The sequence below is a fragment of the Lissotriton vulgaris genome, chromosome 1_2 (assembly GCF_964263255.1).
Source record: "Lissotriton vulgaris chromosome 1_2, aLisVul1.2, whole genome shotgun sequence".
NCBI lineage: Eukaryota > Metazoa > Chordata > Amphibia > Caudata > Salamandridae > Lissotriton > Lissotriton vulgaris.
This window is the reverse complement of record NC_141686.1, coordinates 15,827,893-15,855,016: the sequence shown is the minus strand read 5'-3', so window position 1 is coordinate 15,855,016 and position 27,124 is coordinate 15,827,893. Positions and strand designations below refer to the sequence as shown.

At 50.1% G+C, this 27,124-nt stretch overlaps 1 protein-coding gene across 1 annotated transcript; it reads right to left on the bottom strand.

The window, feature by feature from the left end:
* Positions 1–3,135: 3,135 nt before the first annotated feature.
* UPK3A (uroplakin 3A) lies at positions 3,136–8,693 on the bottom strand. Its single transcript, XM_086952744.1, has 7 exons — positions 8,531–8,693; positions 6,876–7,058; positions 6,249–6,483; positions 5,338–5,417; positions 4,894–5,026; positions 4,622–4,779; positions 3,136–3,438 (listed from the first exon to the last, which is right to left on the bottom strand). Exons 1-6 carry the CDS (start codon positions 8,592–8,594, stop codon positions 4,623–4,625), a joined length of 852 nt encoding a protein of 283 aa, XP_086808870.1. The 5' UTR covers positions 8,595–8,693; the 3' UTR covers positions 3,136–3,438; position 4,622.
* Positions 8,694–27,124: the final 18,431 nt, after the last annotated feature.

Below are 27,124 nucleotides of genomic sequence, written 5' to 3'. Positions count from 1 at the left end.
ATGGCACCTAACGTGTGCACTGTGCCGCCGCCCCAATGTAGTGCCGCCTGGGGCGGACCGCCCCCACCGCCGCCCCCCCTAGCTACGCCACTGAATTTTGTCATAAGTATTTTCCAGCAGAATTTAATTACATCACTGACAAAAAGCTTTTGACAACTAAGATCTTTAGAAAAGTTCGGCTAAGCAGCAGGTTCGCAGTGGCCTATGAGGCAATCAGGCAGTAGCCCATTTGCTAGTCTGACATGTCCGTGTCTGGTATGTTTCTTTGGGTCCGATTTATGGTCTATTTAGCCAGTTTTGTTGATTTCCCAGATATTAAAAACAAACCTTGCCTGCAGCAAGCTCAAATCTATGCACTATATTTTTCAAAATACAGAGCACAACTTTGAAACTGTCCCAATGTGCAAGATGTCTCTTGCTTTCTCGCCCAGTGTACAAACATAGACAACGTTTTAGCCATGTATTTCACCAATGAGGGCCTCTTACTTTTATGGCCGGGCCAATCTTCGGACTCATTCCCACCCTCTAAAGCAGACACTTTGCCTCGGCAGAAAGAACCTGAATAGATTCCAGGTTAAGCCATACCTGATCTAGTAACTTGTTTGTTCAGGTGGCCGAGGCATGCTGGGAGAGAAGCCATGTGCCATACCATTCACTTGATATTCTTTACAACAGGGTCAAAGCACCCCCAACCACCATGCTTTTGCCTTCATTCATGTACAAACTGGCATGAGGATTCTGTTTTTGCAACATTCATAAAGAGGAATGGATGCGTCAACGGGGTACAGTCACGCGTAGAAATGATCAGGCAACAGAACTGCCACTGTAGATGGATATATTCAAGAGGCAGGTATTGATTAAATAAATCAAAGCACCCCACAGTGCACCCGAAGCCGTTAGAGGAGATCCAACATAAAAATTCCAGATACATCAGGAAACCCATAGAATGGGTCATGGTGGCATCTTATGCCAAAGTTGTACCCAGGTGCGGGAACTGGAACAAGGCACAGCGATTTCTAGCAGTTTCTCTACAGCTTGATGGATTTCCTATTTTAGAGGTAGATTTTGGCTGACTACCGTGGAAACATCCAGAATTACTAATACTTTGCCGGAGTCTTTATAAAACAATATATATAGTGTCATAGGAAGGACTGGTAGTCCAGCACAGTGTGAGCATGCCACTACAGGAACTCACTACTATAGTTCATGTCCTTTCTTTCGCTTAGCTTTTCAGCCTCCCAGAAGCAATAGGACTCCTGGAAGTCCCATCATGAACTGAACACTCCCCAGACCTCACAGCTCCAGTGAGCAAAGTCCTGCCACCCCTACTCGGACAGGATTTAGACCTCGCAGAGGTCCGCCCGAGGAGGGAGATCTGTATCCCCTTAGAATCTTGATGGGTGTATATCCCGAAAGACTTAGACCTCACCCAGTTGTGTCAGAAGGCAATCTCAGAATGTTGTGCGACAGACCTCCAGCAACATTCAGATGGTGAAGAGTTGTGGCTGTTCCAACTTTGCAGGGTCAACTATGCACAGGAAGGCTGTTAGTGCATGCTTACATCATGGAAAATGCAGCAGTCCCTTGAGATGCAGGGAATGTGCATGTGGGAAACAGACTGTTAGAGAAGCAGTAGGGCCTACTGCTTCCCATATTGAAAGCACTCATCTTACTTGAAATGGTCTGGTGCGTTCAGGTTCTACATTCCACTGTAGAACGGGAAGCTAGGTTGCTCTGCAAGGAAATTGTAGCAAGACCCGGTAATTATTGGAAGTGGAGTGACATGGCTTCTCTAATACCAGATTACATTTTTTCTAAACAGAATTTCAGTTAGCTATGCCTCCCCCCCCATTTATTATGGATAGATCATGGTCCGAATTTGTCATGAGTGGGACGCTGCCCAAATATCAGTCCAAAAGGTGTTTTTTTATGTTGCCCCTGAATGTCGACATCGGCAGCTCACCGAGTTCGGCAAGTGAGACGCCAGGGATGTGCAAGGAACCCAGTTCAAAACCAGCCTGAAAGCCAGACCACCACCATTTTTGCAAAGTGTTCTCCAAAACACTCCACAAATAGTAATCCTTGCTGGAGAGTGGGGTATAAATTAGGGTAATGGGGTAGCTATGGTCCTAAATCACCGTAACTCTTCTTTCCTTGTCAAATGCCCCATAGGATCCCCTTTAAGAGTCTGGACTCAATTGCTGCTCTGAATTACACAATCATTTACCTTTTTGTGAGGAGAGAATGTTGCAGCAATTTTGTTAACAGGGGAGATTACACTGCTCCGTGTAGTTCTGCATATGCACTTTACCAAGTCATACATCTCGTAGACCATGCCAAAGTGGTCTAGGGCCATTGGGAAAATAGAGTCCCAGACTATCCACCTGTACTGTTGCTTGCCATCTAGGTATGAGCTTTTGAAATACTAAACCCTACACTCCTGATCTTGTTTTGTGATATCGGATCTTCCAGATTAGATGGATACTCAAAGCAGACACCTTGCAGGCTCAGGCAGGGGCCTTGACCAGCTGCAGATGTCCTCGCTATGGCCTACACCTTGTAGTCCTGTCTGTTGTAACAACTAGTACAACACTGATTTACACACCTATGACTGTCTGTGCAATGTGTGCGTGATGTAAAGTGCTCCTACAACTTACACTAGTAGGAGTGGTGATATAAAACTAAATAAATCCGAAAGAGTTGTAATTGAGACTTGAAGGGCGGTGGTGAGGGAAAGGCATGTCAGAGGTGGTCATTGGGTGAGGAGAGGGAGGTGGGGGTGGGGGGGGGGCAGACTTCACAGGGCGCCACAAGTGCTAAAGCCGGCACGGGGTCCTCATCTTCTGACCAAAAACATGCAATTCCCAAAACATAATATACTTACCTGAAACTAGACTGCCAACTAGTATGGATGGCAAGTGATTCTCACACCGTGCAATCCTAGCGACTGATTTACACAAGTATGACCCATTGTCTACATAGTGTGCGATATACAAAATGTCACAGCCTTGGACAGCTTGTGGGGAAAGTTAAATGACAACCACATATACGTATGGCAACCTGACCAACAGGTCTACTTAAAGGCTCTTCACGGGTCTAAAAGCCGCCCTTAGTCATAATAAAAATAAAAGCCAATCATGGAGGGTAATTAAATCTTTATTAAACTTAAAAAAAACGAGATAAATACAAAAGATAAAACTGCGGTGGTATGTATATTACAGCCGAGCCAGTCCACCGCTTCCATGATACTGCAAAACAGAAGAATTTACAAGTCATTCACAGAACCTTCTCCGCCCACAGACACGCATGTGCGAGGGTCATTGGTTCCATGTGTCCAGTCACGAAGTTTGACCCTTGGACAGTTGTATGTAGAACGATGACCACCAGGGACGAAGGAACAAACTCCGATATAAGCATTCAGATCACAGCCGGGTCATTCTAATGGAGAGAAATGACAATGTCAGGTCACGCGCCAAGACTTCATAGACAGCATGCAGGTCCCCACCGACCACCCCCATCCAGACCGAACATGCTCCCCAGAAGGAGGCTCCGGGATGCCCATTACATTGTGTCAGGCTGCACACTAGAACCCAACACGCACGACCCACCCACCCGACAGCAAAGAGTTCTTACAAAATACAAAGTCTTGGCCACAAACTACACATCTCGTTTTTCCCCGACACGTCACTTCGGCTATAAATGAGCTGTACTGGTTACTTAAAGAGTCAATAAACTCAATAACGTGATTTTAAAAAGGAAATTCCAACTTTGCTGTGATGGAGGGGGTAGAGTGGGAAAATACACCAATTTAAGTGGAAATTGTTCCTTTACTTACAGGTTAAAATGAATAATTGTTTGATATTAAAACAAAGTTTAAGGTAAAGTTTCTGCAATTATACAGGTTGTTCAGATCTTAAGTTTAAATTGTTGAACATTTTTAGGGGCAGAAAAACGATCTAGGTTTTAGTGCCTCGTGGTACTAAAATCGGTCTAGCGCATTCATGATCTGCCACTGCTGTGCCTTGGTGGCTCCGAGGATTTAACCTTCCTTGACACTGTACTCTTGACCTAGATATCTACACGCTAGTGGCTCTGAAGGATACAGGGGCTACAAAATGGTCGGTAGCGAGCGCCGCGATGAAATATGGAGGCCCTGGGTTTGTACCAGCAGCAATGCTTGCTAAGGGGAGCGACACGGGCAGCACACTGAACAGCACGATTTTTTAGTGCGTTTGAATGAGAAACATTAGGATTTAGCGTCACCTGGGCCTCGTAATTCTGCAGATCTACAGCTTGCAACAAATTCCTCAAGTTCACTGAGGTATACCTTCCAGACAAGGGAGTCCCCGCCTCTGCATGCGATGTAGTAACGCACCTTTATCACACCACACGTGGCTGCCACATGTGCACAGGGAGCTACAGCAAGTAGCAGCCTGTACTGTACGACAGGTCAGCTCAAGCACGCCCACATCTAGCAGGGAAAGCTCAAGTCAGGACCACAGTGATTACACTCATTAATATCAAATCTAAGGGATCGTGGTAATAGCCGTTTCCGCCTCAGTGCCTCTCCACCCTGCCAATACTGCCCGGAAGCCCCCGGCGACCCATGCCCGCCACTTACCTCACACTACCGGCTTGACGGCGTAGCGCTCCGAAGCCCCCCCTTGGATGACAGATGAGTAGGCGGGTTCGGCGCTGGCCTGGACCTTTGGCACCGCCTGCTGGTGAACCGTGGTCTCGTGTCTGGTGGTGGTATGAACCTCACCGGAGGCGCCGCTCCTGCACAAGAAGGGAACCGAGGGTCAATGATATATATACACACACACACCACACTTCCTCCCACCCCACCCGTGAGGGGTCATCAGCAGGGAGCCCCGAGGGGCGGGTACTTACAGCACATTGGCCGCCACGGCTGCCACGAACCCCGCAAGCAGCAGGAAGAGCAGCGTGCTCAGGATGGAGGTGATGACGATCATCCCGCCGCTCCTGCGGCCGGGCCACGTGTCGATGGAGTCCGAACTCTTAGCTGAAGAAGAAACCGAGCGTTAGGCCTCTGGATCAACCACCACCAATGCCCACCCATGCACCCGCAGACGCCACCCACACCGTGACACTGGAGACATATGCAAGACACCCAGCTACCCCGGGGATGGGTCAGCGGCAGTCCCCACTATACAGGAGGGCCTTATTCATCCATTCTCTGCAAAATGCAAGAGGGCCTGTTCTGCGGATACCAGAGGGCAGCACCCCCGCCGCCCCCACCCTGCATCAGAGAGCGAGGTTTGCTCCACCCCGCAATTTCCTTTAAATACCCCTCAGCTGCATGGCGTTCCTTACCAGCCTTTGTAGTGATTTTATCGGACCAAAGGGTTTGGCCAATACGGGCGTTCGCTTTGTTGATTAATCTATAGACGAACCTAAAGAAAGTACAGAAGAGAACGCCATCAATGCATAACCCGCACGGTCCACAAATCCCTCAAAGGTTGCATGTTTTACAACCCCCAGCGGGTGCTAAGGGAGAGAAACGATAGTGAGCACACAATCCACCCCCGGGGTACAAAGGAAGAAAAGAGATGGGGGCAATGCTCACCACGCCCCATGGTGAAAGTGCACAGATCCGTGCAGTGAGTGCCAGTAGCGGTGCTTTGGGGAGGGCGGGCGCTTCCCGGTGCCTGGTCTGCATTATTCCCGCCCGCCAGAGGGGGTATTAGAAATGGGGGCTGGTCTTATCTGCTTAGCAGAACTCTGTCAAACGTCTACAAAAAAAGTTCACATCTCGCTCGTAGGCATGGGGCTTGTGGGCGCCCTCGCCCTACTAGCGGCCTGGGAATATGCTTTTCTACGGGTAAGAGTTGAACCCGGCGGCGTTTGCTCGCTTTGAGTATTTGGGGGTAGGGAGGAGAGATTAGATTTTGTAACAAAAAAAAGGGACACAGCAAAATTAGGACTACAGTTTTACATCAACCAGGCACCCAGAATTACGACGCAATCAGCAGCTTATTACAGAGACAGTAAGAAAATACATCGCAATTTTTTTTTTATAAAAGTCAATATCATGCTTGTTAATTACATTGCTGAGCTTTATTAGAACTGCTCAGTCTCAATCCGGGACATTAGCACATTTTCCCGCAATCAGCCGGGGAAATTCGGGCCGCCTGGTGACCCTAGGATTGGGGTGCTTAGAATGGATTGCTCCTCCTCCCCGTGGGGTAACCACGGACGTCTCCCGGCCCGACATCAGCTCATACCTGTATGCTGTGTTGTTGGCCAGCGGTGGGTTGCAGATCCCGCTGAAGTTCGGGTCATTCAGGCAGGTCGTGTTGTCCCCTACCCTCACGAGGTACTGCTGCAGAGTGTCGTCCGTTGCGCCACCACCCAGGGCGGTACAGTTGGGGACTGCAAACTGCGCTACTTTGTACGGCGCCGTGGCACCTCCGCTGGTGTTTCGGAAAGTTCCGAAGCCATCGATGTTATTGTCAGGAGCTGTAAAAGAGGGCGCACGTTATACATCATCCATTCCCGCAGCGAGTCAGATGCCACACCCGTGCCTCATCCCAAGTGAAAGCATCCACCCAAGCACACTCACCCGAAAGCCCGCCAGCGCGTGCCCCGGGCACCTTGCTGCAAGTAGGTGGGCACGCCAGGGCAATATGCATAGCAGTCGCTTGGCAGCACTGAGACAGAGTTTGTGCAAATGGCCGGCCCATCGACTTCAACGCATATGTTATTGGGTGTTGTGCAGGGGAGATTCCCCAACTGCCCAGGAAGAAGGTCGGGGACCCTGCTGGCGATGTAGGAGGAGGCAGCTCGCAAACGCCGTCTAGAAACCCCCCTAGAACATTCCCACTCTTGGCTTGGGTGAAACATGTACTCACCAGTCGCCTGCATTCCATACAGAGCTACATCATAGAGATCGTACTTGAGGTCTCCTCCCGAGCCGGGGTCTTTGCGAATGGCGGCGTCAAAGACACAGACCGGCTTCTGCAGGGCAACCGTCGTCAGCGTGGGGTTATTGGCCAGCTTCATCGGACTCACAACCTGCGGGGCGGATTCCTCTCCTGAGAAACAAGCAAAGAGAAACCTCGTCATTCAGATGATATGACCCCCGCCCTCCAGAATTCAACAGAACGAAAAAACTCAAACAATTAAAATTATTAGTTACTCCTGGAACATTGCTACGCGGCTCTGCATTCAGTTTCCTTTAATAAAACCTGCGCCCAGCTATGTACCCTGTTATTCTAACAACCATTGCCTAAAATGGCTAGAACAGACAGACTGGTATGACGATAGCCACCACAAAGTCATGAAAAATGCAGACATCCGAAACGGAAGTGCTTAAAACCGTACCGTAAAAATATACACCTCACACAATCACTGTTCAGAATGGTGCGTTTGCCACTTGGAGCTACCGGCAAACACGACATCCGATACCAGCCACACTATACACAGGCGACTTGATAAAGGGGGATGGGGCGCGCTGACCCAAGCGCGTGGGGGCACCAGTTGAACCAGTCTCCCAAAACCTGCTGCGTTTTACTGCATCATTTCAGAGAACCCGTGCGCTGCATTCGTCGGATCCCCAATCAGAAAACAGAAAAGTACAATCTGAAAATGCGTTCGAGAGCAAGAGTGGCAGAAAAAGGGGCGTGTAGTAAACACACAAATTAAGCCCAGCACAGAAAAAAGTCACGTCTCCAACGGTCGATGCATCAAGTTCACGTGATAGTAAAACGTGTACAGGTTTCTCGGTGTAAGATTAAAGCACATAAGTGAAGCTAAGCGCCGACACCAGAGGTGTGCTAGGACAAATAAGAATTTTCGTAATCATTAGGAAGAGTCCTTGTATTGAATCCAGCGTTTCTTTGAAAGGAGACTAACGTTCAGTAATTCAGAACAAAGTAAAACAAGAACAAAAAAAAGTGTGTGGTACAGCCAACACGCGTTTCGCCCCCTATTCTTGTCCTATGGGCCTATTTTTTCTCATACCACCGATTACTTATTTGTCCTGGCACACCTCGGTTACTTGAAGGAGGGGGGTCCCATTGCAGAGTACAAGCAGTTCCACAAATATATTCTCCTTTATACGCAGGAGTGCATAGCATCTGGCTTCTGCAGGGCAACCGTGGGGTTATTGGCCAGCATCATCGGACTTACAACCTGCGGTGCACCTCTAGGTCCTTGAGGTGGAAGCCTAAAGAGGACCAGGACACGGATTTAACAACAATGAACCTACAGCAGTTTAGGCGAGGAAGCTTTCGCCCTCCTCGTTAAAGTTTTAAACACCTCTATTGAAATGTGATTTCTAGTTTTACCAGGAAATATGCAAAACGGGGCAATAGCGAAGACAAAAGAAGTGGCGTTCTGGGACAAACCAACACATTTCCTTAACACCAGAACAAAGTTAAAAAAAAAATGCACACGGCAGACCATAGCTATTGTTGTTACCTGTTGCCACTACCATTTAATCCCACTGTGCTTTTATGCATCCTTCCAATTACCTAAAGAAGGGTTGGCTGGCGACTTAACTCACCTAAGGCGGAGCTGACGAACAGCAGAGCCCACCACAGGGGCAGCAGGCGGCGGAAGGAAACCATGTCGGGCGAAGACCGGGTTTGGAACTCCGAAAACAGACCCTCCGTGCAGCGCAACAGCAGCTTTCTGCTCGCACGCTCGGCACTCTGTAAAGGTCACCTGGCGTGCCCCGCCCACAAACAGCGCAGCCAATTACGGCCTGCAGCTCCACCTGCTTCAATCAGGCGCAGCGTGCGACGCTCTGGGTGGCGCGCGGCTGCTCACCTGGAGCCGCGTCCTATGAGGGGACGCGGGGGCGGCATTCTTTGAGGAGGGCCAAGCAAGAATGCGGTGGATCAGCTGCAAAGAGCCCCCCCCCTCCCATATATCCTGAACCAATATGAACTTTCAGTCTAAACATTTCGACTAGTTGTGTAGTTCCCCTAATTCGGCTACTGCACTGAAACACCCGAACGCCCTCTAGATTCCCCAGTGCCCACACCTCAGTGTTAACATTGGATGAGATAACTCAACAAGCCCTGCTCTGGGAGTGTTTTGCTAAGATTTACAACTTGATGTGTAAAAAAAGGAGGAGGGTCGTGTGCAATTAAAACAAGCATTTGCAATGCAATAGGTCTCGTATTACTGAATGTTTGCACCATTGGCGTTGCTAATAATAAGGCACCGACAATAGCTCAAACTTTCAGTAATGTGAGACCTATTGCATTGCAAATGCTTGTTTTAAACAGGCATTAGAGTGAAGCAGCACACAATAATCCAATGGCAATTACTAGTTGAAGACAGTTGACATATAGAACATTAGGTACTATAAGCTGCAATTATTAATGTCGATTAGGAAGGCCCATGGCTGCATTCAGCACATGAATATCACAATTCAGTCTCTTTAGTGAGAGGTATTACCTTAAAACTGCTATTTTTACAGAATGTTCCTGACTTTATAAAAGGGATGCCTAAAATGTCGGCAGTGTCAGCATCCTGAATCTAGGCCGTATGGATGTCACTTCATTGTTTGACTGAAAGAAAAAAGCAGAACTATAACTAACTCCTAGCCAACGCTGCAACAGCATTCTGCCAGCTAAGCAAGCCGAGGAAGAAGGGATGCAACTACTGCAAATTTGGAAAAATAAAGGATACCCAAAGTGTACCATCTGTACACTACATAAGGACACTAGAAACACTTTATTGCAGTGTTGCACAGTAAAGACACACACAACGTCCAAAAGTGAAGGGCAACTTCAAATAAGTTCTGTTGTGCCTGTATTCTAACAACATTGTAGCATCTGGCTAATGCGTTTAAAGGTACGAGTGTGATATAAAGGAAACTGCTTTACATAAAATAAGCCTTTATATCCACACCTGCCTCTTCAGGCAGGCTTGTGCTAATTTTTGTGATAAAGAACTTTTGACTGTTCTGGTGACAAGCTGCACTTCATGTAATATACTTAGAGTTGAGACAAACTCTGGTGAGGGACATAACACTTCACCAGCCCCCAGTTGTGTCCAGGTGATCTGTTTCATGTGATCGAATCATATTCAGAAACGGTAATGCTGTAAGATTGTAGCTGCTCTAGAAAGAAAACATCATGGGGAAATTATAGCTAAAATGGGAAGGACTTTTTAAAGCTGGATCGTACTTCGTCATTGATATGAGGAAGTAATCAGTCATTTAATTTTGTTACATCAACACATTTTGAGTCATAACTCCGAGGCGCTTGCAAGAAAAGAGTCTATTGAGACCAAACTTGCAAGGCCGGTCTGCTTTTAGCAGAGGTCTCATGTTACAACGAGATACTCAGACTTTACAGGTTGAAGGGAATTCATCTCCACAGAAATGATGTAAATCCGGTATCTATTTTTTTTCCTGTATGCACCTATAAAAGATAAAGCCAAGTGCACCCCCTCGACTTTGTAAACTTTTCCTGAAACTCTTAAAGCAATCAATACCTTGTAATGGTCCTTTTGCAGGTGGTGCCTATGGGAATTTTTTCAGGAGTCTCCGGCAATCAGGGTTCAGTTTGTGTGAATCTCCACTGGTGTCCTGGGGCTTAACACAACAGTTGGACCCAAACTTGATCACCAAACACACCCATCTAGCACTTGCTCTCAGGGTAGTGGAAGGCTCAAGGCTTACTCAAGGACACAGTGTGGGGCTGAACCTCAGCACTCAGTAAGCATCAGGCATCCATCAATGAATCACACTTACTGCAGTGGATTTTAAAATGAAAAGTACTTTATTGCTACTCACACAACTAGAAACTCCAACCATGATCAACATGATCTTAGTAGTACAAGGGAATCGCCGGGGAAAGGTTTTGGTAGTAAAGTGCATTGTGTGGGAATCTCTGTGGCCCTTTGGGGAGCTCATGTAGCTCAGTTCACTCCAAGGCCACTCGATAGTCGTAGTAGACCACCCCCTCTCTTTGTTTTTTTTGTCACAGTACCTGTCGGACCAATTTAGTCTAGTTCTTTGTGAGTATGGCAAGCCTGCTGTGCTGTTGGCAGGGGCACAGCGGGTCCTACAGTGTGCATCCGGCATAACACACCGAGTGTAGATGATTCTGTGTGTTAGAAACGGGTAGCGTGGTGCAGAGCGGGCGGGCCAAACTCCAGAGGAAATGTGTAAAGCATCCGCGCAGCACACACAGGCGCCACACCAGGCACACTACAAAAAGAGACTCCACACCAGGTTGCATAAAAAATAACTTGTTTATTTATAAAACACAATAGAAGGCAGAACACAGGTGCATATCATCCGTGCCAGCCGGCACCGGTTAACCATTCACAGGGGACTATTTACACGGCAGGGCCAATCGGGCCTATGCCAGAACTATCACAAGGTATAATCAGGAAATGTAAAGTCCATCGGCAATAATAAAGGTAATCAGTCAATACCTACTGGTAGAATACTGAACCTAGCAATGTTTCCAGATGGGCATGCCCCTAAAACTTATACCGCATTAGCACTAGGCATAAACATGTGGCCATAGAGTCGACCTCATCAGGGTGTAGGCATAACCATAGACATAAGAGCGGCAGGTATAAAGCACGAGTAGCACATTCGGCATGAAAGCATCAGCATGAACCCAATAGCGCAGGCCTAGTGTCTGCACATCATAACCTGCCGTTAGGCATAAAAACACATTTGACAGAAATCAAGCGCATAAATCACATTAAATTAGGCATAAGCCCATTATGCAGACTACCAGCAATATAACCATGAGGGAAAACATTAAGCATCACATTAGCAGAAGGTACATTGGACATAATCATAGTATGTGCTCTCAGTAGGCCTTGACATATGCGAGTGGTATCCCAATAGGCATTATCCTCAGTAGCATAAATGCATGGGGAAGGAGGCCTTGAATAGACCATCATTGCATGTCATTAGTACTAGGACTCAGCAGGCATGAATCATATAAGCATGGGGCCTATTCGTTAGGCAGAACACCTCTTTAGGCATAAATCCCTCATGCATCACATTAGCACGAAAATATTTTGGCGATAGGCCTAGAATGAAACTACCACTGCCTGACATTAATACTGGAATAGACAACAGGAGTATAACCCATGGACCAAATTGAAATCTGGGTGTACATGTGTAAAAAACAACAATATCGCAATTGGATTCACTTTGGTAACAGAACCATTTGTATGTACAAGACATTACAAAAGATCTGAACATAGAAGAGAGACTCGGAATTTCAATTGATTTAGAAGTGCTTATAGCAGCATATATTTGGAGACATATTTTCATTAAGACAATTAGGAAACAGTTTGAGAACACAGCACTGGAGGCATATAATGCTCATGGCAACCCAAGGGGGCTAGGGGCCCGATGTAGGTAGGCCTTTACCGGTCGGTAACGGCCGAAAATACCGATTTTGGGCCGTTACCGACCGGTATTGAGTGATCCGTATGTAGGTGACAGAAAATAGGCCGAATCGGTAAATATACCGATTCGTTAAAGTTACCGATCGGTAAAGTTACCGATCGTGAAAGTTACCGATCGGTAAACGTACCGATCGGTAAACCAACCGATCGGTAAACGTACCGATCGGTAAACCAACCGATCGGTAAACGTACCGATCGGTAAACCTACCGATCGTTAAACGTACCGATCGGTAAAAAACAGTCAAAATTGAAATTGAGATGTAGGGAGGCACCGAAATACCGAATTTGCTCCAAAATCGGTATTTAACATTCGGTAATTACCATGGATTCAAAGCAGGTGGTAACCAGGTGCAACCTATAAAAAAGGACCCAAAATGCAATTCTGTTTGCACAATGGCTGCATTTTATGTCATTGCAAGACGGCTACGGCTACAGGAGGAAGGAGAGAGGGAATGGCAGAGACAGGAGCAGGTTTACAGGCAGAGGGTGACCCTGTTCATGCTCACAGAGGAAGAGATACTGCAAAGGTACAGGTTGGCTCCAGACACCATCTTGGAGCTAATCAGGGACCTAAAACCATTGTTGGAGCACCCCACTCCAAGGGCACATGCAATCCCAACACATGTACAGGTGCTGTGCAGCATCCACCTGCTGGCGTCAGGGAGCTACCAGAGCGTGGTTGCTGCGGTGGGAGGGGTGAGCCAGAGCAGCCTCTCAAGGTTTTTTCATAATTTCCTTGACGCCATGTTGCATAGGATGGAGCATTACATTTCTTTTCCATCCACCCATGCTGAACTGTTTGAAACCATATCTGACTTCTACCAGATGGCAAGATTTCCCCATATCATCGGATGCATTGATGGGACGCACATCCCCATTTGTCCCCCTGCTGCCACGGAATACATTTACCGCAATAGAAAGTCAAGCCACACCATCAACGTGCAGGTGATTTGCAATGCCAAGAACGTCATCACAGACATTGTCGCCAAATACCCGGGAAGTACACACGACTCATATATGTTCCAAAACAGTGGCATCTATGCACGCCTGACTGCAGGGGAATTTGGTGAAGGCTACCTCCTAGGTAAGAGACAGTGTGCAACACCTATTACACCTATTGCAAAAAGCAGTACATGTATGCATGTGAGTAAATTTTACCCTTTTCATTCTAGGAGACAGTGCATATGCCCTCCGCTCATTCATACTCACCCCCTACCTCAACCCCTCAACACCCAGCCAAAGGAGATACAACCGGGCACACAAGAGCACACGCAATGTTGTTGAGAGAACATTTGGTATATTGAAAAGTAGGTTCAGATGCTTGCACAAGAGCGGAGGTGCAAGGCAGTATACCCCCATTACCTGCTGTAAGATCATTGCTGCCTGTGCTATGTTGCACAATCTGGCTGTTAAGAAGGGGACTGAGGTGGAGTTATCTGACTATGAGGATCATGACGACGACATTGCTGTGCCTGAAAGACAACCTGCTGGAGTGTCAACACCAAGTGATGGCAGATACAGACGTGATGACATAGCACGCAACTATTTCTGAGTAAGTGAAGACACTGAGCTATAGTGAAAGCACAAGCTTCTGTTTAATTCGATATGTAAAGATTTATTGAAGAACAAAAGTGCAACAGTAAGCATTTGACATCAATGCTCACAGTGAGCAAACACACTCAGACAGGTGTAGAATCCACCAACCATAGTTGTACATAGTCACTTGGCTGGTTGAAATGGCACAAATGTGCAAATAACACTGTATGAACTATAAATCAAATGTCCATTGGCAGTAGGCCATCGTTACAGCTGTTCATTTACGCACACGCTTTGCACTGGCAGGGGTCTGTGGCTCAGCCTGTTCACTGGGCGTTTGGCCTATAGCCTCACCCTGTCGCCTGCTGCTCCTCCTTGGCTCTAAGCCATGGGGGCTAGCTGTGCTGCTCCTACTGGTGCTAGCTTCAGTGTCCGGCACGTCTACAGCAGAACCTTGTGCACTTTGTGCATTGAGTAGGGCCTCCAGCGCACCGGTCATTCCAGCTATGCCCCTTGTCAACTGGTTGCTATTAAGAGTCAGGACTACCTGACTATTGATGCTACGCCTGCATAGCAGGGATGTGGCTGTAGCCAGCTGCTCCATGGATTTCTCTGTTCTCACTGCGCGCTGCCTGTCCCTGCGCCTTGCACCAATATCAGAGTCAAGTTTTGTGCACAGTTGCTGTATGCCTGTTGCCATGCTCTGGTTGGCTATCACCAGCTCTTTTATGCCCTTGCTAATTTCTTCCATGTTGATGTTCATGTTTCGCATTTGTCTTTGACAGGCCATGACGCCCTTGCCCTGCATCCTCTGAATCCTGACCATGGCTCCCTCCAGGCCTTTGAAGACACTGGAACCCTCCCCATGTGCACCTTCATCCCTTCCTTGCACTGTGCGCCTTCTAGTGGTACCTGGTACAGGCTCTGTGCTAGGCTGCAGTGTGGCAGTGATGTGAGCTTGTAACAAGTGAAGTGAGTCTTCACCCACCATTTCATCAGCACCTGTCTCCATTTCCGGCAGTGGGGGAACAACATGCCTCCTGCCAGGGTGTGCAACAGGTGTTTCTACAACAAGGGATGCATGCATTTCTGGTGATGAGACCAATAGTGGTGACTGTGAAGGAATTGGGGAGCCCTACATTTCTTCACAGATGTCAGTTTCTTGGGAGGGTGGCTGCCCACTCGGAACACCTGTGTCCTGGGATGCACTGGGCCCTGGCTCCTGACTGCCATCCCTCTGGGGTGCCGCGCCCTCTGCCTCCTCAGACTGCCTTCTGGATGTGAGACCTGTGGACATATGAGCACATATCAGCTAGGTGTAAATGTGTCACAGCCACTACAATTAAACATGTTACATTGCACTTTGTACATGCTGCCTGCCCTTCATTTTGTCAGCATTCATGTGAATTATGTGTTGGTTACAGTGCTGTGTGACATGGTCTTCCAATGACTAACTACATGTAACATGATGCATTGGTACAGTTTTGCACAGGCACCATGGGACTGGGGCAACTTAGCTGCAAGGGGTGAGGGATGTATGGGGGTGGGAGGGGGATAGCTGTGCATGCATCTTACCTTTTTTTTTTGCAGCTTGCGCAGAGCTGTCCACTTCTCCCAGTCCATGGACACTGTCAGCCTCCAGGGTTGTGGCTACCAGCTCCTCCAGCTCATTGAGGGGGGGTGCAGTGTTCTTTCCTCGACCTGTTTGCTGTGACTGTTTGTGGCGGTCAGCCAATTTTTTCTTCGTGAGGCTCCTCAGGTCATAGAACCTCTTCTTTAAATCTTCAGTGCGTCTGGTGGTGACTCCCACTGCATTTACTTTGTCTTTGATTTCCAGCCAAAGTTTCCTTTTTGTTGATTCTGGCACAGTTAGGGACTGCTTTCCAAAAAGTCTGTGGTGTACCTTTACCACCTCCTCCACAAGGAGCTGTAGCTCCTGTCTACTGAATTTAAGCTTTCTTTTCCTTTCAGCCTGCTCAGTGTCCCTGCTGCTTTCCATGTTGGAGTTTTCTGTGAATACACAAGCTCTGTCTGCTGCTTCTGCTGCTCCCAGTCTCTCGGCTCCAACTGCCTTTCCTGAACCTTCTAATTAGTTGCACCTGCCTGTGGGGCCACTCCCTGGAGAGTAGGGGGAGGGTGGTTGCACCTGATTGGCTGTTGTGTTGAGTTTCACTTTTGTTTGTTGTCCGTCGCGGGAATTACCGATCGGTATTTACCGATCGGTAAATACCGATCGGATAATACCGATCGGTAGATACCGATCGGATAATACCGATCTTTTAATACCGAATTTTAACGATTCGTTAAAAAATCCAGATGTTGGTACCTACATACCATTTACCGATTTTGGAATACCGAATCGGTAAAATTCGGTAATATTCGGTATTTCAAAATCGGTAAATGTGATTTACCTACATCTGGCCCTAGGTGTGCTACGTGATAGTGAGACAAACGGTGACGGCGCAAGTGACATATGGGTGAAAAAACTGCGAAGGACGCACATTTAACAAAGATGAAAAACAATATATACAGAGTTTCTGGTTCCTGTTTGGTGAATGGATATTTACAATTAGTTTGGGAACCAGAGGGAGTGTTGCGCCATGGGTTGCACTGTATTGTAGGTCGACGGCGTTTCGATCCTATTGATTTAGGATCTTCATCAGGACCGGGTTGCCAAATGATGATGGTGATCTTGGGAAAGGCACAGTAACGGAGCCCCGTTAGGCCATGGGAGTACCAAGAGGAGGAGACGGCCGAGGAGAGGTGCCGTCACAGGATTTAATCAGTAGATGCATTAATGGGTCCAGCTTTAGGCTTCCAGGCCACATCCCAGATGGATCTCCCGGCCACACTCCAAATCCATATGGAGCCAGTGCTTCTCTGAAAGTTGCTGGGACCATTCCACCAGTATCCTCAGCTGTGCAGCTTTATAATACAAGTGCATGTCCGGGAACCCCACCCCTCCCTCCGCTCGTGGACGCCGCATTACCGCATATGAGAGTCACGCCCGGCCCCCTTGTCACACAAACTTCAACATCAAGGTTTTAAGCCGGCGAAAAAAGTTTAACTCCACCGGTATAGGTAGCGCCTGGAAGAGATACCAAAATTTAGGAAGGAGGACCATCTTGAGCGCGTGAATCCTACCTAGCCACGAAATGCACTTCGGTTTCCACCTCTCCAGCTCCTCGCGTATCGTTGCCAACATCGGGGGGAAGTTAGCCGAGAATAGCGAGCCCAGGGTAGAGGTCAACCGTACTCCCAGATACAACAAGGACGAAGTCGACCACGACAGTGGCGTAAGTGCTCGAACCCGGTTTACCTCCTCGGGAGGAAGAGTCAGGTTCAGAATATACAATTTGTCGAAGTTGACCCTGAATCCCGCTACCGCTTCAAAGTCAGAGAGTACCGTGTGAATATGGGGCAACGACAGCACCGGGTCTCCTACCGACAGCAACACATCATCCGCGAACAGCGAAATCTTATGCTGTTCACCCGTGAAGGGAAGGCCCAAGATTTGTTCCTTCTCCCGAATCACAAGGGCCAACGGCTCAATACTTAAAGCGAAGAGGAGTGGGGAGAGTGGACATCCCTGACGCGTTCCGCGCGAATGATGGAAGCATCCGGATCTATGTCCATTAATCATCACCCTAGATGTGGGATGGCTTTAGTTAGCCTCAATCATTCGTATGAAGTGGGGAGAGAACCCGAAGGCTTCCAGAGGGCGATGCAAGAAACCCCAATCGACGCGGTCAGCCCCACTAATACCGCCGGTATGTGGAATCTATTGGCCTTCTCAATCAGATGGATCACTCGCCTCAGGTTGTCATGAGTCTGCCGACCTTTTATGAATCCGGACTGGTCCGGGTGAATGAGGGCTGGCATCAAATCCTGTAGCCTACTTGCGATGATAGAAGAGTACAATTTAGCGTCCAGATTGAGGAGAGCTATCGGGCGATAAGACGCGCATTTGGTAAGATCTTTCCCCGGTTTCGGGAGAACGGTAATCAGGGCCTCGGCCATAGTCTCAGAGGTTCTTCCATCAGATGCCATCCCATTAAAGAGGGAGACAAGGCAATCGCACAGCTCTGACACAAACGTTTTGTAAAACAGGGCAGTATAGCCATCAGGGCCCGGGGCTTTGTAGAGTTTCAGAGCCTTGATGGCGTCTAAAACCTCCTCCCTAGTGATGGCCGCAGACAGCAAGTCATTCCATTCCCTGGAGACCCGTGGTATAGGGAGACCGTCCAAGAACGCGGACTGGGCCTCCGGATCAAGGACGTCGCCTGTATAGAGATCGGCGTAAAAGCGGCTGAAAAGAGCCGCCTTGTCTGCATCCTGGTGCTGCACAGAACCCGTGTGATCCTGTATACCCCCAATGTAATCCTTCTCCCGCTTGTCTCGGAGTTGCCGGGCCAAGTGCCGCCCCACTTTGTTCCCCTGAGAGTAGGAGACGCGTCTGAGGCGCAGGAGAGTAAATTCAGCCCGATTGTTGTAGTGGGCTCTCAATTTCCCCCTCACCGCTGTCAGGGGTCGGAGGGCCACCCTAGACCAGGGGTCTTCAATCTGTGGGGCGCGACCCCAAGGGGGGTCGTGGAGTCCTGGGAAGGGTCGCAGATTGTCAGTTTGCCTTAGATGGCGTGGGGCTGATTGAGGGTGCTCACGGCGGAGGCCTAATTCACACCGAGGGGTGAAAAACAACAAAGCCTCATTAACAAGTAAAATGTCTTTTAAAGACGTGTGAAGTACTGGGGTGCGGCTTTGTGTGTGTCCCTGAAGGTGTTTAAGCCCGGCTCACATACACGAGGAGGGGAAGGGATGGGGGGCAGGGGAGGGTGGCTGAGGGAGGAGGCGAGGGTGGCTGGGGGAGGAGGCTGTAGCCCTTTGAGTTCAATGGGCGTTGCGCGCCTGGAGCTGTGGGTCCTGCCTGTAAAGCACAAAGCACGAACCCTCATACCTGGCGCCTGTGCAGGAGAAATGTGCCTTAGTCTGTCACTTCAGGTGAGATGTTGTTGCAGCCTGTCCGCCCCCAGCAGGGAGGCACAGAGATGCCTTCCCATGAGAGAGGAAGAAGACGCAGAGAGATACTGACCCCCCTCCTCCACTCCCCCCCATGAGAGTGGCACAGAAACGGTGGGTGGATGAATGGATGAAAGGGTGGATGGATGAAGGATGGATAAAAGGTTGCATGGATCATGATGGATGGATTTGTGAAAAGGTGGGTGGGTGAATGGATGGATAAAAGGATGGATGGATGAAGGATGAATGTATGGATGTAAGGATGAAAGGGTGGTTGGATGAAGGATGGATGGATATGTGAAAAGGTGGGTGGATGAATGATGAGAGGATGAGAGGATGGATGGATGGATGAAAGGGTGGATGGATGAAGGATGGATGGATGATGGATGGATGGAAGTATGAAACGGTAGATGGGTGAAGGATGGATGTATGGATCGATAAAAGGTTGCATGGATGAATGATGGATGGATGGATGTGTGGAAAAAGTGGGTGGATGAATGATGGGTGAATGGATGGATGAAAGGGTGGATAGATGAAGGATGTATGTATGGATGGAAGGAAGGATGAAATGGTAGATGGATGAAGGATGGATGTATGGATGGATAAAAGGTTACATGGATCATGATGGATGGATGTGTGAAAAGGTGGGTGGATGGATGAAAGGATGGGTGGATGAGGGATGGATGTATGGATGGATAAAAGGTTACATGGATCATGATGGATGGATGTGTGAAAAGGTGGGTGGATGAATGATGGGTAAATGGATGGATGAAAGGATGGATGGATGAAGGATGAATGTATGGATGTAAGGATGAAAGGGTGGTTGGATGAAGGATGGATGGATGGATATGTGAAAAGGTGGGTGGATGAATGAGGAGAGGATGGATGGATGGATGGTTGAAAGGGTGGATGGATGAAGGATGGATGGATGGAAGGAAGTATGAAACGGTAGATGGGTGAAGGATGTATGGATGGATAAAAGGTTGCATGGATGAATGATGGATGGATGGATGTGTGGGAAAAGTGGATGGATGAATGATGGACGAATGGATGGATGAAAGGGTGGATAGATGAAGGATGTATGTGTGGATGGAAGGAAGGATGAAATGGTAGATGGATGAAGGATGGATGTATGGATGGATAAAAGGTTGCATGGATCATGATGTATGGATGGATGTGTGAAACGGTGGGTGGATGGATGGATGAAAGGATGGGTGGATGAAGGATGGATGTATGGATGAAAGTGTGGATGGATGAAGGATGTATGTATGGATGGAAGGATGAAAGGGTGGATGGATGAAGGATGGATGTATGGATGGATGGAAGGGTGGATGGATGGAGGATGTATGTATGTATGAAAGGGTGGATGGATGAAGGATGGATGTATGGATGGAAGGATGAAAGGGTGTATGGATGGATAAAAGGTTGCATGGATGAATGATGGAATGATGTGTGAAAAGGTGGATGGATGAATGATGGATGGATGGAAGGAAGGATGGGTAAACAATGGATGTAAGGATTAAAGGGTGGCTGGATGAAGGATGGATGTATGAATGGAAGGATGAAAGGGTGGATGGATGAAGGATGGATGGATGGATGTGTGAAAGTGTGGGTGGATGAATGATGGATGAATGTGATGAGGTCTAACAGTCACATTTATGGTTGTCGATAGTTGTTGAGGATGAGGAGTACCAGTTTCTAGAAACTTTTGTTGGAAGGGGGTCCTTTAGCCTAAAAAGGTTTTACAAGGGTGTCTTGGCATCAAAAAGTTTGAAGACCTCTGCCCTAGACGGATTCGATTTGTGTGCTTGTTCCAAAACGGCGAGTTCCGCCTCCAGGTTTTCCCTCTCCTTCCTCCCAAGTTTGTTGAGGTTCGCATTGAGGGCTAGGCACGTGCCCCGCAACGAGGCCTTGCACGCGTCCCAAGTGTTATACACCGAGGTGTCAGATGGAGGGTTAAGAGCCAAGAAGTCTCCTATAGCCCTCCGCAGCTCCTTACAGGACACCTCATCCCGCACCAACGCTGCCGGGAAGTACCATTTCCGCCAACCGTCCCCCCCACTGACCAGTGCAATCCAAGAACCACCATGCTATGATCAGATACTGAGAGTGGAAAAACGCTGGAGACTCGGACATCCCCCCTAAGGGCCTGACTAACAAAGATATAGTCTATACGAGAGTAAGAGCGATGGACATGGGAAAAGAAAGTATAATCCTTGGTTTGAGGGTGCAAAAAACGCCAGCTGTTCACCAACCCCAGTGCGCCCACCTGCCGTTGCGTTTCATCCGAAAAGACCCCAGAGTCTGCCCTTTGAGCTCCCGAACTATCCATGTCCCTGTCCCACACCATGTTGAAGTCCCCCACGACGAACAAGTGCCCTTCTACAAAATCCCCCACCTTGTCCAGCAACTCCTGTAAAAATCTATTCTGTCTAGCATTGGGAGCATAAACTACCACAAAAGTACACTGTCGACCATATAACGACCCCTTCACCATTAACCAACGACCTTCCTTATTGCCGCTCACCCCCAGAGACTGAAAGTGAAGGGACGCCCGGAACAGAAGAGCCACCCCCCTATGCTTGGTGGACGCTGACGCCCTATAAATGAGGGGGAAGTGTCTGTGCCGGAGTCTAAGTTCATCTTTCTTAGCTAAGTGAGTTTCCTTGAGGCCCACTACATCAAGATGATGATCCGACAGGTACTTCCATAGCTTCTGGCGCTTCTGCGGGGAATTGAGACCCTTCACATTCCAAGTACCCACATTAACAGGCATAATGAAATAGTAAACCCCTGTGCTGTGTGCCCAATAGGGTGATCAGTGCCCGCCCCGACCTTCTTCGACATCCACTCCATCCGCCCCGGGCCAGTCCCATCTCTAAGCACCCCCATCCAACCCCCAAGCCCTCTCTCCCACCACAAGTCCCGCGTTTCCAGGCTCCCCAGAGGCCAGTCGTCCAATGCGAGGTACAGGATGACCAGCAGAGCATAACACAGTGACAACACCTGAGTAGAAACACCAGTATCAATGACCCGCCCAATACCCTTCCATAGGGAACAGCACACATCCCACACATCCATCGGTCGCCACCACCCCTCCACCCCCCTTCTCCCCTGACCCCCAGTGCCCCCCCTACGCAATCCCCCCCGGCTCCTCCCCCCACCCCCCTGCAAACAGAAGAACAGGAAAAACATTAACAGAGAACACAGTGCACTGAACCTGAACATTGCACTCCGCAGTTCCATTAGTCCGTAGTCCGTAAGGCCCTCCCCGGCCTGGGGATGGGGTTGGGGCACCGAAGTAGAGTCTCCCAGGGCCACGGTCCGGGGTGTCTTCTCCAAAAGTACAATCAACCCACAGGACCCCAGAGCATGTGCCCCTCCGGCACCAAAGCATCAGCCACCCATGGCTCAGGCCGCGCCCGAGCTCTGCTGGGAATCTGCCAGTGTGGCCGATGCCACCGTTGCCACTGCTTCCCCCCTCTCCTGTAAACTAGCAGTGCGGTCCGGCCGCACCCGGTCCGGGTACGGGCCCACCCTATGCCATGAGGAGGACCGGCGGCGCCTCCGCGACGGTGAAGAGTTTTCCTCTTGTGCTGACGTGGCATCTTCCAGGCCCAAAAGATCCTTTGCTACTTGAAGAGAACGAATCTGCGCCAGTCTATTTTGCCACCTAAAGATGATGCGGAAGGGATGACCCCACGAGTAGGAGATATTGCGTTCCCGCAGGAAGGAGGTCACAGGGCGGAACTCACGTCTCTTCTGGAGGGTTGATGCCGCCAGGTCCAGGTAGAGCTGCGGACGGTGCTCCCTGAATTGTAAAGAGGGGATGGCTCTGGCCTTTCGCAGGATGCGTTCCTTCAACTGGAAGTCGTGGACACAAACAAGGATGTCCGGAGGAGGTCCCCCATCTCACCTGGGCAGGCCGACTCTATGCACTCTATCCATCCTAATGTCCTGCACCTCCTCCTCATCCAAGATCTGTAGGAAGAGCGCCTGGACATAGCCACGTAGGTCCCGCGCTTCACCATCCCAAGGCACAGCGCGGATGCGAATGTTGTTCCTCCGGGAATGGTTCTCCAAGTCTTCCGTGTGGGTCTGGAGGTCTAGATTTTGTTCCGTGAGTCGGATGATGTCTTGCTGCAACTGGTGGACATCATTTGCCACACTCAAGTCATGATCCTACAGTGTTGAGACCCTCTCTCCAATGCCATCCACATCCCTCCTCACTTCCCGGAGATCCGATGCCAACTGGGCCCGAAGTTCGGAGATATCTTCTTTAATAGAGGTGAAGAGCTCAGTCATAAAGGCCTTGGTGGCGGGGGCATCGTCACCTGACTGCTTGGACGATCCGCTGGCTCCGGGAGAAGCCGGCTGCTGAGAGGATTTCGATGCGCCATCTTTCCCTGGCCTCCCCTTGCGCAGCGTGTTAGACATCTCGGGAAACTCACCTCGGCGGGGGGGCAAGGCATCCACCAGACTTCCCGCTATAACTGGAGAGGGGGACTGAGGGCAAGGCGACCCTCCAGCCAACTCAGTCAGAGATCCGCACTCCTACCTCTCCTCCAGCGAGCACTCCAGAGACCTCGCCCCAGGAGACACCCCTGCAAAGTCTCCGTCAAGCCACCTGCTGTGTCCAACAATGGGGGAGCCGGGTGTTGCGAGACCCCGAGCTCAGGCCAGGTAGGTGGGCCCAGAAACGGTAGCTAGCAAGCGTCCATCCGGGGCAGTACCGTAGCAATGGCCTCCCGGTAAGAGGGCTCTCCTCCTTCTCTCCCAGGATCCCCCCAAGCAGAGGACAGTCCGAGACCGCTAAGCGCCAAAGGTGTAGGCCGCGTGGCACTATCTGCAGCGCGACCCTGCCGCCACCTCAGGGCGGGGAGCCCGGGCCCTGCACTCACTCCAGGTCGGGGATCTGCAGGCCTCAAATCGCCGATATGCACCGCTGCTCCACTCGACTCCTCCGACCTTCTGATGTCTTCCGCCCCTCCTGCGTCACACAGAGGGACACCGCAGGACCCCCGCAGGTAAGGCAATCAGGCAGGGTAGCTCGCCCCGGGCTCAGAGCAGAGGCGGCGCCGGCGCAGCACCGCGGCCGCCGCTCCCATCGGCTCCAGCCGTCCCGCCTCACCAGCACTAGTTCCCGGCCACTATGGAGCCCTTCAGGCAGCCGCTCCTCCCCGATGGTAGGCGTTAGGTCCGGCAAGCGGCGGGACGGGAGCCGCGAGCTCGAAGCCCGCCGCGGCCCCCCGCTGAAGTCCCGATTGCGCCGCTGCATGTCCGGGGGCCCGGCCCTCTTCGCTACGTAAGGCCGAGGCTTCCAGGCTGAAGCACGCCGCAAGGCCGAAGGTCACTGGGCCTCTACTCGCTGCTGCGCCGCAGTCCGCGCCAGGCGGCCCCCGCTCCCGCTGACCGCACCGGTCACTGCTCCTCCGCTTCGGGGATTCTCCGCAGGGCTCCGGCGGCAGTTAACACGCCACCTGGCAGGCAAATACAAAGCTTAGAAAGGTCAGGCGCCGGAGGGACACGAAAGAGCGTCTCACTCCGTCGCCATCTTGGCCACGCCCCCTTTGAACTTATTCTGGCCTTACCCAAAGGTCTACTCAAACTGCTCTGAGGCTCCTGCATGGTTTTATACAGCACTTCAGAAAAATGTGTAATGCTGGGAATATCGCTCGAGCGAGGCAGGATAAATGTGGCAAACACTATGTGAAAATCGTCCAGATATTTCCAAATTTGTGCTTGAAATGACTGTAAAAAAATGAAAAAGTGCATATTGCTCATGCAGCTATACCCTCACCTGTGGTAGGGTGCACCCTGCCTTTAGGGATGTCAGGCCTGCTAGAGGGGTGACTTACCCATGCCACAGGCGGTGTTGGTCGGCACGGCACAAAGGGATGGGTGCCAAGCTAAACTCGCACAAGACAGAAGTCCTCACCCTCATCTCCAGCCCCTCGACCTGACACGACTCCTGGAGGCCGACAGCACTGGGAACAGCTCCAACACCCACCGACCACGCACGCAACCTAGGGTTCATCCTTGACTCCACTCTCTCCATGACAAAGCAGGTCAAAGCCGTCTCGTCCTCCTGCTTCTACACCCTCCGCATGCTCCGCAAGATCTACAGGTGGATCCCCACCGAAACTAGAAAAACGGTCACCCAGGCCCTCGTCAGCAGCAGGTTGGACTACGGAAACGCCCTCTGTAGGAGAGTAGGGTCTGCAATCCTATGTTCACCCCCGATTTTTGCTTTTTGCTTCACTGGTTTACGACTTTCCCTGGCTGCGGGCCTGCTAATCAGACCCACAGCCTTGCTGTCTCTATCTAAATTGACAACCATGTACCTTAGGTGCATATCTAATTGGATACTGAGTCACCTTATCAGGACCTGTACAGTGTACCTTAGGTACCCAGGGCATAGGTGCACTCAGGGCCTACCAGGGGCTGCAGCATGTATTATGCCACCCCTGGCTGGCCACCCAAATCTGACACAACTGGCTGATCATTCAGCTGGGGCAAGGTGGTGTAAGCACCCTTTGCTTTAGATATAGTATCCCTATATCTAACCCTAAAATGGACACATATCCTCCTATCAGTCACTCCTATGGCAGGCCTTATCAATCCTGAAGGCAGAGTGCTTGGAATTATGTGAGATGGTGCTCTAGCATGAGCTGAGCCTGTCTGCAGCTTTCGGAACCAAGTCCTTTAGCTGTTTCCATGATAACGCTATACCATATACTCTTATGTGCATTATAATCCTCTCGGTTATTGCCAACTTTGGTATACCATTATCAAAACATGTCGAGTAAGGTGTCATACGAATTGGAATACTACCCCCTCGCCATTTCTGGCGACGGGGGTAGCATACCACCCTTCTAGAGGGACACAACATGTATGTAACTGTGAACCCCGTTTAAAGTTAACTCGAGCCTCAGCATCACAAAATGGATGCTGCCACCACAGACACAAGTCTGACCTCCTGCTGCTGGGAGTCCTTCCAGCGAGGGAGGCTTGGACAAAGGGTTTCCTGCCTTGGGAGGTGCTAGCACCACCCCAGACAGGATTTTGTGTATTAGGTAGGATAGGGCTGAAAGGAATGAGACATGCCTGGGGCACACAAGATGTCCCTGTGCATACACCGGTCTGAACCAGTTCCTGGGGCACTCCAGCCCCAGAGCTGGCGCAAGACCGGACAAAGGATAGGGGGTGTAACCACCCCCCTTCCTGGTCCCACCCAGAGGAGGGACCTAGTCGTAGTACAGCCCCCTTTAGCCGGATAAAGGTAGGAGCTGGTCCCATTCCAAATTAGATTATCCTGAACAACTTTACAGGAAGAAACTCTGGACTTCGACGTTCTGCTCCACAGAAGACTGAAGAAATCTCCCTTGTGGGCAAGGAGTGTCTACCCTGCACAAGCAGGCACCATCAGCGTCCAGCGGCTTCCCTTTGTCGTCTTCCTGCAAGGATCCAGACTTCAGAGCCCAACGAGACCCGGATTCCCAGACCTCTCCGACCTCTACCTACATCTACAGCACAGCTGAGATCCGTGGGTGCGACGAGACACGTGGGACAGGCCATCTTGAAAGAAGCAGCACTTCGCTCCAGCACAACTTCAGAGGCATCCTCATCCAAGGGCTTTGGGGACTGAGAAGCCCCGACCCCTAGCAGCTCCTACACCGAATACCAGCCCTCCAGCATCCACGAGATCTGCGTGGGGCCCTTCTGCCTGTTTGCTGCTCGACGTGTTGTCTGGTCACTTGCCGGCTGGCTAGTGACCTCCTAGACGACGAACTCTGAAATCTTCACTGCTGGTCTGGTTGCTCCAGACTGGCCCTTGCTCCCTTCCAAAAGAGGAGCACCCCGGACCCTCCTGGTCCACTCCAGACGCCGTTTCCACTCACCACGTGGGTTGACTTTGCCAAGGCCTGTTGACTCCGAATCCGAAGCCGACACCGCCAACAGCGAGAGACTGCGTGGGACAGCTCGTGCCTTCATCCTGGTCATGGAAGACACCACCTGGTCCACGTGGCTGCAGAGACAAGCGTCCACCCTCACCTGATCGCGACAACGACATCTGGTTCCACTCCTGGTTCCACTCCAGTCACTGGCTAGTGACTTTGAACATTGTCCCCTCTGCTTTCAGTTTCTT